Source organism: Cephus cinctus, unplaced genomic scaffold (assembly GCF_000341935.2).
Source record: "Cephus cinctus unplaced genomic scaffold, Ccin1 Ccin1_scaffold0269, whole genome shotgun sequence".
NCBI lineage: Eukaryota > Metazoa > Arthropoda > Insecta > Hymenoptera > Cephidae > Cephus > Cephus cinctus.
Window position 1 is genome coordinate 325,114 of NW_014332979.1, and position 14,742 is coordinate 339,855.

The window sequence follows — 14,742 nt, forward strand, 5'->3', positions numbered from 1 at the left end:
CCTAATGCAATGCTTGAGTGGAATTGAGACAGAAACTATCCAATATCGAACATCCTCCAGATTTTGATTTATTTATTTTGAGACGCAATATTGAGGAAATTGACTGTAAAATATACTTAATTACGCCTGGCAAAGAAAGTGAAGACCTAGGGAATTGCCATTTATTAGCGATATAAATTCATGCAGCAGATAACTCACGAAAAACGAAAAAATAATGAATACGGAAGTCTATTTGTTCCTGCATGCCAGAAAAATTATTTCGGTCTTTGTTTCCGATAGGTAGGAGGACGTGCGCGGTCTTTCGTCAGGGAACTTTGCATGCGTACCTATACGGTATATACGGGAGTCTCGCACATGTAAGAGGATATGGCAATCAATTCAAACTAACCATCCAGTGAGGTAACTTGCCTGTGCCCATGCAAGCCCATAGAACATCCCTAGGAGCCCCAGCTCGTATCCTCCACTCGAATCCCCTCGGTGTTGAGCCGTCGGTATAAATCAACGTTATTAGGGGCATCGTATTCGCAGTGAAGCCCTCAGACTGGTCATTTTCTATCAAATTATCGTGAAATATACTGTACGTATATGGTGACCTTTTGCTGTCCCTTGATAAACCTTTAAGTTTCCCAAGAAAAACGTTAGAGATTGAATATTGTTCGAAGTGAAGAACAACAAACTTTTTTTATTTGGTACTATATCATATACAGGGAATCTGACAAATTGCACGTAGCTGCAGAGTTCGTGCTAATAATTGTCCGTTTATCTGTATCTATTTTTGGTTTTTTATTGTTTTGTTGGCATTGATTCATTTACGTGGCTGTGCTTGAGTTTATTTCGAGTGACCTAAGTTTGAACGAAGTAACGTATACGGTACTTGAAATATAAATTTTTTAAAACTGACGTTACCTTTTGCTATTTCAGTTATGGAGATCAGATGATATGACTTCAATTTATCATTTCATTAGCGCGGTTAATCCGTAAAGCTTCAAGAGATTCGAGTAACCCGGAGTGATCAAATCAATATTTACGTGAAACGTAATAGGTGCTTGAAAAAAAAAAAGAAATCTGGCGGGGTAGTTGTACAAGTTTAGAGTATATATTTTAGAAACTCATTTTGAAATGTACAAATTGTTAAATAATTGGATCACTTAACGTAAGACTAATTTTGAAATCAGCGAAAATGTAGCTCACAAGTCATATGAGCATAACAATGTAACTTATCAATTCAAAGTCTAAGTCACATTCAATGTATATAACAGCTCTTGCTTGATATCTATGGAAATTTGACTAATTCCTAAGTTACATTTGTAATTCATGATACAAATAGCCTCTAAATGTTCAGGCTGACTTCTCAACAGCGTACTCTACTTAAGTCAAGTGCAATGACAAGAATTGACTCACGAGAGTTTAGTTAGTTTATTTGAATAAACAGTAATAAGGTAGAATGTGGATCTTGAGAACTTGTCTGTATTAAAACGCAATTTACTTCATATTACGCCATTAGGGATTTATTCATTTATTTACAACGTAATACTTTTATGAAATTTAATGAAATAATAACTACGACATAGTTTCTTATCATAATATACACAAATTGAAGTCAAAATCATAAGTGATATATTTTTTGGCGACATATCTGTTTAATCTTTGTCTTATGACACGCTCTTCCGGTAACATGTAGAAGTCAAACGCAGTATATCTAGGATTCACTTCTTATTTATATTTTTGAACATTATTTTCGTAACGATAGTCTTTATTATAATGAACACCAAGGCTCAAACTTATTTTGAGTTACAATTACTGTTATTTTAAAGCATAATGTAACGTAGTATATGTTATTGTCTCGAATAATGTTTTTTTTCTGTGATCGTTGATCATCATTATCATGAGATAGTCAAACGCATAGTCATTTACCGTAACTTTATATGTAGAGTGAATGAACATTGAAATTTGTACACTGCAATAGAAATTTGAGTTTTCGTAATATTATCTATGAATTATGAAATAGTCCAATTAAAATGATCTGTAAATATAAATAGAATCATCCCTAGATTATTAAGTATGTATTGGTCAGTTGCTAAGTTATAAGTTTCTAAACATCACCATGAAAATCTGCGAATTAAAATATTCTGTTTTCCATTTTTATTAAAAGTTTACATATTTAATTGGAAAAGCAAAAATCTATATATGGTCCGCCCAATATCACTAGGATTTTTGGACTAAAACAAGGTGGCAACTTCGGATATCCCATTATGAGATGGAACGTATAGAGACATTAGGATGGGTATAGTCCTAAACGGTTTTTCGTTGTTTCTTAGCGTGAGAAAATCTGCACCTTCTGTCTTTGTGAATCTGATTCGGTGACGTCAAATTTAATGACGTTTGTCAGACAAAGTGACAGTCCTTAATAAATCCAATAAGCGCCTTTTCGATATATCGAGGCCTTCGTCCCTGAAGTCATATTCATTTTATGGTGTCTCACGTTTTATGCTCCCTATGGAAGTTTGGGGTTACAGGGCAAACGAAGGGTTTGGCCGGGATGAGGGTGCAAGGTCTCGATTCTCTTCGGTAGTTAATTAACGCTTCATTATAGCTCGTATATCGAATAGTCATTTTGCATGCGAGATATCGACACGGTTATCCTTTTGGGACTTTGTATATTTATATTCAGGTCGGTAATATCGTACGCGACAATATAATTGTTCAAAGATTCCTCGCACTATGCAGTTACCGACAGTCAAGCAATATCACGATTTCGTTCAAGTTTCATGCACTCATTTCTCTCCTCGTTCATATTTCCCGCGATATTTTTTTGAAAGAATTTTTTTTTTTATTATTAACCGCCTAATTCCAATTTGTATACATAGTGACAATAAATAATTTTGATGTATTTACATGGATCGTGGATTTGTGGTGACGTACAATGACGCATCTACATATTTTTATTCTTTGCATATTTTTGTTCAATTGGAAGAAGCGACGTGCGAGGTCAAGTTCTTTGTGGCCTTTGAATCGCCTTGTTTCTGTGTCTCGATCGAGGAAGATCTGAAGCCAGATTGTTAGGATGCAGGTGAATTCCTTCCTCGTAGTTTGCGCTGAATTGTTGAATTTCATTTCTCATAAGTCCATACGAGCTTTATTACTGCTTTATAGATACCACGGAGTTTGAGGTTAAGTTCATTTCTCTTTGTCTCGATGTGATTTTTTTTCACGTCAGTCTTCGTTCAAGATGCATTCCTAATTATTTCGCGCTGTCGCTTTGCGGGAGCGGTTGTACGTTGAGGTTAAGTAGCGGCCAGTTTCCTCTTCTCATTGTCAATGTAACGTAACGTCGACTTGTAGTTGAAGGAAAATCGATTTTATATTTTTAAAGCAAACTGCGTGTTATTTAGCAACTTTAATCAAAATTGATCTCTATTGTAAATGCCACCGGTGTTTTAATTGTCTCCTTGTCTCAGCCAATTAAGATATACCCACTAAGTCTTTCGAAATACATGATATAGTCGTGTTATATAAAAATCATTAGGATTAGTAAATTTATCGGATACGGCCTATCCACAATTCGTGTAGCACGTGACATTCTATTGAAGGAAAATTAATTCCGTCTACGTTGTAGAAAATATTTTTAGCTCAACTTTTTAGTTTCCCCCCGTGTACTGGATTTAACAGGTTTATCGTTACGCACGTGTCTGACCGGTTATTGATTTTCGTAATTTGTCTTCGGCACGGGTTATAAAGCACCGCGCGAAGCGCCTTGTCGATGCTTATGCTTTGTTTCAGTCGCCAAGTTTGAACGAGGAAAAATTAATGGACCGTGTTACGTGTATGCTATGCGAGGAATGATCATCAAGAATTAGCAGAACGTCTTTTATCGATTGTTTTGGTTATGTTATAAAAATGTTGCATTAAAGTCTAAAAGTATCCGTTGTATTTACGTATACGTATAGTATCTTACGTTCATAAAATTTATAAAGCATACACTCAGTCGCTATAAGCTTCTTTATCTAAATAATAAATGATCGTATGCTTGTAACATCTGTGTTATATCAATTTTTCACTTTTTTGTTCACTTTAATAACGTGCATGGTTATGGTCAGGTATTCTTAATAGAAGTATCGAATATTCAAAATATTCACATATGGTGGAATTAAGCACGTGGATAGATATTTGTTAATTTTATATCTGTGGTGATTATATGAAGATGATAGTGTAAATGTACGACGCTCTTAAATCAGCGTGCATATGGTAACTTGAACAGATGTGGCACAGCTCACGCAATTACTCGCTGGTTATGCACGCTGTGAATCAATTGGATCATATGCGGTCGAATGAATGGATCAACATAGGCGTAATAGCTTTATACTTACTGCGTATCTCTGCGTTCGTTTCAATGCATTAGCATATACTGTATTACCGCGATAATGTAATAAGTATTAACGCATCGTGGCAAATACATACGCAAGAGTTGCTTGCATTTGTATTCTAAATTTTATAAATTTGGCGTTGGGTTATTTTGGGGACGATTTCATTTACGTATTGGCTATTTCAAGGAAATGCGGCTGTTTTGAGGTCTGTCATCAAAGAATTTTCAGCGTAACAGTTGTTTCGAGAGCCATAAAGCCAACGTGTCCCAAAAAATTTGTTCAATTTTTTTTTTAATGCTACACATCCGGAGTTGTGATGGGCTTAGGAAGTGTTTCTTTAAGTTAGGATAGGGTAGAATTCCAATGCTGTAATGTCCCAAGTAAGTAGTTATAAAAAAACCGCATCAGCTCGCTATTGTGAATGCTCCTTTATGTTTCATGTCCTCAAACTATACGATCGACAATTGTATATACATATATAAAAGCGTGAAACAAATTATAAATTAATAAGAAAAGAATATCTCGATATTTTTCTATATCCCTGTTTAATTTTCTACCGTAAATATTTTCATCCCTTTCTCACAGTTCTTTGATCTCTCTGTGACGTATTCGCACGTTTATTAATTAATTTTACTTCATTTTCGATTGAATTAATTTTGATGTCTTCAACGTTGCGTATAAACGAGATTAATAAGTTTTAAGCTTTATGAAACGAACGCTATACTTTAACGTTTTTTTTTTGTTTTATTCAGCATGTTGGTAAATGTAAAAATTAATAATTTATATAATTCAGTGTTCTATATATCTATATAATAATAATAAACATATATAATCCGCATGTAACCCATATAAACTATATACATAAATTTATAGAAAAGAAAGGTTTAGCGTATATTGAAGAGGGAATCATTTATTATTTACTGCAATTGACAAGTTTAACGAGAAATTCTAATGTCTAAGGTACATTCTTGTTATTGCCTTGGATAATAGTGGATGGCAGAACGTGTTGTTATGCACAATTATGTATTTTATGGAACATTGTTGTTACTCAAGATGATTAATACTTTTTTCTGAATAAACAAAAAAGAAATATATTCCATAGTACTTTTTGCGGAAACGGACTGTTGCCAGAACCTTGTTTAACTACATGTGTACTGTGCATCAATATGCATAGACAAATAGTCTCACGGAATGAAATACATTGATAATGAAATACAAATAGGACAACGTGTACTGCGGATACCTGTACAATTGATCATCTTTATCATGTATTTCGTCCCTTTTGGGGAAATAGTATTGAGAAGTATTCTTCTCGTCGTTATTTATCAAAGTTGTTACAGTCTTCAGTAATTGATATTTCGTCTTTCTTTTTTTTTTCTGTTCAACGTATTCTCCAATTTATTTTGTCGTCTAATTTCCGTTATTTGTTATTTCTCGTGTCGCTGTCACATCTCATACTTGTTACGGTCAAATAAGTTTATTCCCTCAATATATTTAAATACGGTTATGCTATTAATTGTACTTGACGTGTTTTTAGATTTGATTATACATTTGTTTTTAAATTCTAAAAAAATAATCTCGTTGTCCACTTAAAATTCCTTTTATTTATTAAGAAATTCGGTCGACTCATTCCCAAGTACAAGAGGCTCAAGAAATTATATTAATTGTCTATAAAATTTGCTCTTGAGGAGACTAGTATTTTCTCATAAATTATGAGTGTGAGCCAATGCTTTTTTTTTTATTTATGAATATTACTAATAATACCTATCGGTATAAATATTGTTTTTCTATTTATACGTGAAAAATTATATCTATCACATCAATGGAAACGTAATATTTAGCAGTGTCTATGAATGAGCTTATAGACTTTTAAGATACACCAGATCCTCCATCGCTCTCCGATCGTCTAGTGCAAATTGTGATAATATCGAAGCCTCGCTTTAGTAATCTAAACATGCGAATATACGTAAAGGCTAGTGATGGACACTTTTCAGGACGAGACACGACAGTGACCAAGGGAATATCAAGGGAGAAGCTGTACTCTCTGTTTTGACCATCCCTTGTGTGCCGCCCGAGTAGCTATTTGTGCTTGGTAGATGGAACGTTAATACATACACCCACGATCTTCTCCAGATCTAGACACAGGTGGATCCTGATTCAAGCTAATCACAGGACAATCTAACCAATACCACTAGCTCTCTGAGTATCCTCCCTTCCCTCCCATTCCTTCATCCCTTCATAGTCCATCAGCCTACCTACCTCCCTCTCACTCCCTCGCTCCTTGTACTCTGTATTAACCGTATTGTACCCTTTGATCCTAATTATTCCATGACTTCATTGACGAAAGTTTAGGAGAGACGCGTCATTTGAAATTCTTTTTACGATCTTATTCACAATCTTTTTGCTGGACATTATACGTGCTATTGTTATTGTCTTGGATCGCGCTGAACTCTTTATTTATTATTCTTAATTAAGATAACGAAGGTATCTAACGATGTCGGCATATAATCTCACTTGGGAAATTTCGAAATTCCCCGATTACAGTTCGGGTCAGTCTCCTCTGGCAGCATGAATGGAACGTTTCGTAACGGGTCTCCGCAGCCAGTAGCAATTTTCCAACAATGGCCTTTGACTCAAGTTATACGCTCGCTAAATGCATTATACTCGGAAGCTATACGGAAAGTATCAGCATCGATTAGATGTGCCTCTGTTAAGGCAGCAAGTAAATATTCTTATTACCAGGATTGCTACTTGACTGAGTTGCATGGATTATTGAGAAAATTAACTGTTCAATTTGAACGGATTGACCTGAAGATATTCATTTGTATTCATTTAATTGTCGCATCCTTTATCAGCGATCCTTTAGTCCTAACTCCTTACACGATGTATGTACAAATATATGTATTCGCATGCATATATAAAATAAACATTAACACGTTCAACCCGGTACGCATTTTTAACCACAGATTGCGACTCGCCGGTGGATCAAGCCGGATCGAACGTGTTAATTATACAAGAAATCTTATGCCTCCCTATCAGCCATTGCCGAATCTTTGTCGATTTAGTCCGTGAATTCCTATTGGATCTTTGAAGTCCAAAAAAAAAGTCTGCAAATCTGTGCCAAGTGAGTGATAATGAGTTTTGAAGTCAGAGTCCTATTATCATTCCATGTCCTAAAAGTTCACTCGGAAAGGGATGATTTTTCTTGTTGTACGATCGATCGCACGTATTTCCTACATACATAATTATTCATAGTTGTAGCCAGTGGGTAAGAGAATCATGAATAATAGTCCCGATTACTAAGAACAAGAAAGATGGCAAACAGGCAACTTGACGCTTAATCAAGCGAAGCTTCGAGAATTTCAAGTAAAAATATACTCGATAAACATGGCGCTTAAAGGGGTTTGCAGCCAAAGGTTCTCGAAAGGGCGCGGGGAGGGAGGAGGAGGAGGTTATATTAAATGGTTCGAAGCAGGTGGCTTCCGGGAGCGTGATAGGGGAGCAAGGGGTAAATACATATATAACCGCGGTACGGGCGTATAGAATTCCGGGCGGAACGAAGTCACGTGACGCTGCACGTGAAATCCAAGCTTGAACTGACCTCGATGTCGTTCGCTGTCGTAGTCACGTGCACGGGACTGTCGGCCGCCTCGCGTTTCGCCTATCCCGCCGGCTCCTTTCTTTGTCATGTGCACGCGGCATCAGGACTCCATTACAGTGCATGCGTGTTGCGTTATGCGAGCGCACTGCTGCTCCCATCCTCGGTTATAATATTCAGTCCGAAGGTGGGACGGGTGACTACACTACTATGATTTCCTCTTTGCAGATTATTCAAAACCCGATGCTGGTTGCGAATAATTAGATGGGAGAATGTGTGACGGGCGGGTTAACAAAATTGTATGACGAGAATAATGAACGGTAGTAACGGGGAGTCTTGGCGGTACGCGTAAATTGACTCGTATGGATAATACTTTTCTAAAAGAAATATATTTGGGGGGAGTGGCATGGGTCAAGATGATTTTATGCACTTGGATAAAATGTGAGGACTTTAACTGTTTTATGGTTTGAATTTTTTAAGCGTCTGAACATTGTGCGCGTTTGATATATAATTGGAGATGTGCTTTCTTACAGGAGGATATGAGGATATTCAGGATATCAGGAATTAGTGACTGATGATGACTAAGACTTCTGATTATCTGAGAAAACAAAGAGAAAAGTTTGAGCCTCGTCGTCGGAGCCATTAAGTACTAGGCGAATAGGATCGGCTGTTCTCAGACAGGAGAAATAGGAAGGGAAAGAAAGTAAAAGAGTGGCAATGGAAAGGAAAGGATTAGGACTCCCGGTAGAAACTGCGTTCTATCCATCAGCACGCATTCATAATGCAAGAGGCTAATCAATCTTCGGTGCGTTTTGCGTCGAGATTCTCTTTACTTTCTGGATTTCCTCTTTTCTTGAGTCCGTTATTCGATTTCAGTAGCACGTCTGCTGTATTCGATTTAGTGAATTACTAACTTTCATTATGAATGCGCGTAGCGGACAGTGTGCTTAAAGTACCGTTTGTCTTTAACTTCTCTTTTTACTTGACCTTCGAGATCGTCAGGAGGCTGCAGTTTTGTTTCTAGAGAATTTTGAAGACAAAAATACGACGAGCTTAACAGTGATGCTCATTTACGTAGAGTCAACTGATACTGGAATTTGTCTGTCGGCTAAGTGATGCGAACAGTAAAATTAGTTTGGATACGTAGGAAGCGATGAGATTTTACGATTTTCCGTGATACGATAGCACACACTGATGCTTATTATAATAAACGAATGTTCTCGTAATTTTATGTACTATCTTTAGTATTTATGATTATTTGAAATATTTGATAAACTCTATACCGCAGTCGTTATCAGGTTATACCAATTCCTCGAGGATTTCGTAATTTCATTATTACGTTAACGTTAACGCCTTGTTTAATAGCAGTTATAAAGGTTCCTCGTTGGAAATAATAGATTACACGCAGAGGGTATCAGGTGCCGATTTCAATCTGCACTATTCGCAATTCAACTGTATTATTCGCTCATCCCGCTAACCGATAGCGGGCGGCATGCAATTTGCCAGTTGCAATCCTGCTGAAGTTAGTCTAATAAAATTCCACTTGTCCTGTTGGGTGTGTTCTCTGCAGGGCGCACTGTGCTCCACGTCCCACATTCGAAACGATCTTGTTCGATTCCCAGACAAATTCAAATTCCCAGAGACGTCTGTATTATTATGTATATTCGTAACTATTCGTAATGGAAGTCCGACTGCCAGACTGTTACAATTCCTGAAAATATAAATAACCTCTACTTCGCAGTGACACAGTTAAAGTATTGTTGCTCCTGATGAAATTGCGCGCGTACGTTCTACGAGGTCGCAATAAATCTCTAAACGTACCGTTTCGTTTGATGTATATTGATTAATCATTGGCGGACACGTTCTGACAATACGAGATACGAGGATACGGAAGATCAGTTATTTTTATTTCAGAACAATTAAAAATGTTGATTTGAAATTATTATTCGTTAATTTTATAATCAATTGTGTAATATATGATTATTTATGTTTCAGACTGTATCTATTTCTATGCTACTTCGTTATTCTCACCATCAGATTTTCGTCTTTATCGGTGAGTCAGATATACATTTTTTTTTAAATATACATCCAAAAAAATGTATTGTCGCGATTATTCGATAAATTTTTAGTATCTGGATAACAGCAAATTTCTTATAACAACGACAAAAACTGTAGTAAGATTGTCAAAGTAAATTAGTGAGATTTATCGTTACAATGGTAAATTTTACCGGAGTTATTGTCATTGCTGCTGGAATTTTTTATTATCCAATTGCTGTGGTAATCATTTATCTGCGTGTAATAGGCAAATTGGTATTTTATTTACACCTAGTATTCAAACGAATTGATCATTCCATAATAAATAATAACGAATTTATTCTACTAGCTTTAATTGTCATGAATGGTGCGAACGCAATGATCCTGAAACGTTACGCCTTTGAAACTATAAAATTATTTATGATTTTATTTATTATCTCACGTGAGGTTTATTATTTTTTGCTAGATTACGCAATAAAGCTACAAAAACGCCAGCCAAAAAATAACATTTACACTATCATAAAACCTGAAATTTTTCTTGTAATATAATAATCTTGAATGATAGTGAAAAGTTTTTTCATACATACCTATATCACGACGAGTTTCTCATGAAAGAATGCAATGAAAACAATGACAAGCTGTGTCGGATTTTCCTCGTGGCGGATTTTCAAGAAATTACCAAGAGCTATAGTAAGAGTAAATGATTGTATATTCAATATATACATAATATATAGGGTGTCTCACCTAACTTGACCTCTTAAAATATCACGGTTTTCATTGATGATACGGGAAAAATATTACAGGAAAATTTGTTTGGCACAAAGGGGCAAATACTCTGATTAGTGTAATGTTTTTTGAGATTTCAAAGCTGTCGATGTTTTTTTTAATGGGATGACATATTTTCATTACAACAGCCGTATACCTGATAAAACAAGCAAATTTAACGACGTGCAATGTGTTAAATACTCTTCCCGTATCATCGAAGCCAACCGTGATATTTTAAATGGTCAAGTTAGGTGAAATACCCTGTATAATAAAATAATATATTTTTACTATATTCCGGCTATATGACGTTTTCGTGGGGATTAACACGTTTCAAATAATTTAGCACTCATTGCTAAAAAAATGAAACGCAGTGTTTACTACACAGTGTTATCTTATTATTTGACTAATTTGTGTTGTACTGTATAATGTGTAAGTATTCGTATCTCTTGGTAACAAGATCAGACCAAGAATTGCTTTTGGTCATTGATGTTTGCTTGTACAGCATTTCAAATTTCGAAGTTCCATTGTTTCCTTATCACTTATTTTGAAAGCTGGATATATTTTAAGCCTAGACTTTCAAACCGATTTACTTTTATGATGCGTTGAGAAATCTAATATTTAGTGGGGCTGTACTGATATTATTAATTGCACCCTTATAATAATTTCCAATCGTATTCATCCAACTTATAGATTCTATAGTCAGTTCACGAGTTTAATGTGCTTTATTGACAGACGTAAAAGAATAAAGTCTGTAGGAAAATACGTGGCTCTGCATAACATTCTTGTTTAAAAGTATGCATGTGCATAATTTTTCACTGAAATATATTTTATTTCTCTATTTTGCCAGATATTTCCGTAATTTTATAGAAAGCCGTATGTGATTTCCTAAGGATTCGATGGTTTTTTGAACTTTAAAAAATCCAAATGGAACTCGTGGAACGACTGTAGGTCGTGTTGTAATTTTTTAAGGTCTCTACTCTCGGGTTTAATAATGTTTAGTGATGACTATGAATGGCGACATGACATGGAAACTTTTCGTGTTACATAATTTTTAACTATTGCACGTATTCGGTATGTGCGTATGCACACAAATCTCATATCTAAGCATGTATTTTAGTGCACATGCATACGAAGAGTCCAGTGGAAAACGCCGTCTAGGAATATTGCTGAGAGAATGCACATGCACAGCAGTGAATGCTTAGATATCCGATCTATGTCCGTGCGTACATATTCACGGCTCATAGTGGCTATTGAAGCTGCTTGTGACGTTTACATGAAAAATTAAGACCATCGACGACATTCATCCGACGGCAATAATTACCTTGAAGAAAATGATTACATGTTAATTTACTTCACATGCCACAAGATTAAGATTAACGAGTCGATGATTGAAGACAAACTTGATCTTCTGAAGTTTTTTTTTAAAACATTGCCATCCTGAAACGTAATAAAATTAGTGGAGTAATGGATTATTGTAGTAAAAGCATTTTAAAGGGGTGCAATTGTTTCCTTTGGAACATATGCTTTAATATGTAAAAAATTTTACAGCAATTGCCAATTTTTTAAACTTTTTTTTTTCTGACGAAATAAAATATTTTGACTGCAAATTTTTTTTTATACTGGTTTTAAGTTAGGGCAATTCTAATTTGAGTTTAACGTTCTGATTTTCATGATCCGAACGTCATGTCATATGTTTCCATGAACCTTTGCGATAAGTGTCATTGTTTCGAAGGAAACGAATGTGATCACTGATCATTGATCAGGTAGAATTGGAGATTTAAAAAAAAAGTCCTAATATCTTTTTACGGTGAAAAGTGTCCAGTTTCTATCGTTGTCGGGTGAGGTTGTGCTGGTACACAGAGATATAAGGACGTACCCAATCTACTATGGAAAATGTTTTTCGATTTGCTGTATTTATAGAAACTGTGTGTTGTATTACGCCAGTAAAAGGAAATTTGATCCTAGAAAGTTTATTAAAGAACCTAGGCAGCCTTGAAGTTTATTTCGTTAAAGCTTTCAGTTTGTTCGTTTTAAAAATAGATATGATCTTATGGAGCTTAAAATTTGGCCAAATTTTTCTTGTAAAAAATTAAATTAATCTTTAGATGTTTGCGGACAATTTATACTCGTGTGAAATTCAGGCTTTTTAAATATCTCTAAATCACAGTGTATTTAAAGATTCTCTTCCTCATTTAAATTTAACATAGCAATACCAAATTTATCAAATTATGTTTCTATCTTGCAAAGTCTAATCATAGGCCACAAATCGCGTGTGCTCCAAAAGGAATAGATTTCTTTAATTGAATTTTGAGTTTTGGTAACTATGATCGTTAGTTGAGTTTACGAACAGATTCAGTTTCATTTCATTTCAATGATTGGTTAATGATCGATATATGTTTCTGAGATTCGTTATAATTCATTTTAACTGATTCTAATGGTACACATATGTCCTTGGAACATGACGATATGGAATACTAAGAAAATATTCTTAAGACTATTTTTATACTATTGCGAAATGATGTAAGGAGTGCATGCAAATGACTGAAAGACATGCATAAAATATCAATAAGTGTTCAAGCAACACGCACATTGTTTTACTGCATTTTAAGTAGCGCGAATGTTGTACGAACCCTGAAATTCTTTCATCGTCTTATTTATTACTTTTTCAAGTATCAAATATTAGCAGTGTCATTTATCAAAGGTCAAGATGAGTATGGATGATGTAATGCATTGAATTGTTTATATACGTTTACTAATGTGGAGAGAAAACGTGATTTGTCACTAATGGATGCAAGTGGATGCTCATGAAGGAATACGTTTTTATTTTTATTTTCTGGTTTGTGCAGTAGATGTCTCGCGGCTACTTGGCATTGTCTATTGAATAGCTAATATGTCTTGTTCACGGGCTTATATGGTTAGCTATTCAGGGGATTGTTTACAATGGTCAATCAGAAGAAATTGGCTTTCGAAAGAATAATTAATTTCATGTGCTATAAACTTTGAATTATTTTCATAAACGAATTCTTTTAGACACCCAGGATTAATTTTCTCTTCCTTATATCCATGAGATGCGATCCACGCTCCGCTTAGAGATTCTGAATATGTGCATAATTTTTAAAATGAAGAGAAATATTATATCGTATGTCTCTACTCATGGACTTCTCACGCGTCTTCTCCGATCTTCATGTCTTGATTTTCATGAAGAGTCTTCATGTTTTTGTAAAATTTCTATTTTTATGTATACAAGTAATGGAACCCCAATTTCATGTTCCTACACTCCTCGCTCCACAGGTAACCTCTATTTTGAACTTTCAACGTCTTAACGAAGCAAGAGCTGGAGTGGAAAAGACAATTCTGTATCAATGTTATATTACTATCTAATTCACAACTTCAACCAGCATAAATTTTCGTTTCAACCCCCCCCCCCCTCTAAGTAGCAATTTAAGCTCTGCTTTAAATCTTCAACTTCTTTTGAACGCAGTTTTAATTCTATACAACATCTCTAACTTTTCCAGCGTCAAATTTTAGAATTATTTTGCATCTCGAACTTCTATTGAGTGAGACGATTCTATGAGAGCTTACAAAATGCGGCCCATTTCGGATCCCTCGGACTTGGAAGACCTTTGAGGTTCAAAGGAGGAGTTCCATATTATAAGTAGTAATTGACTGCGCAATACGGCCGTAAAATGGAAACTCGTCTCACTCATAATCAGCAGGAGCTGGATACGCAAAACAGTCGTGAAATTTGGCGCTGGAGGATTTAGAGATGCTATGAAGGGTCAAAACTGCGTTTAGAAGGAGTTTGAGATTCCAAGTAGGGGTTAAATTTCGCCTGGGGTAAACTATAATTGCCTCTGAACCGAACCGAAGAGTCAGAGACGTATATCTGTAAGTGTTCCATATTGTTTAAATATTGCTATAAAAAGTTTAATAAACAATTTCAACTGTCTGAAGGAAAAAGTCGTGGTACTCACTTTTAAT

The 14,742-nt window shown here is 35.3% G+C and overlaps 1 protein-coding gene across 4 annotated transcripts in view; it reads left to right on the forward strand.

Moving 5' to 3' along the window:
* LOC107265992 (membralin) overlaps positions 1-10,015 on the forward strand; it is a gene marked incomplete at its 3' end in the record, with an annotated part of 17,556 nt that extends 7,541 nt beyond the window's left edge. For all 4 annotated transcript variants that reach the window (XM_015736007.1, XM_015736010.1, XM_015736008.2 and 1 more), the window contains 1 exon segment: positions 9,958-10,015. In XM_015736007.1, the coding sequence (XP_015591493.1) occupies positions 9,958-10,015 (58 nt within the window).
* Between the last annotated feature and the right edge of the window lie 4,727 nt (positions 10,016-14,742).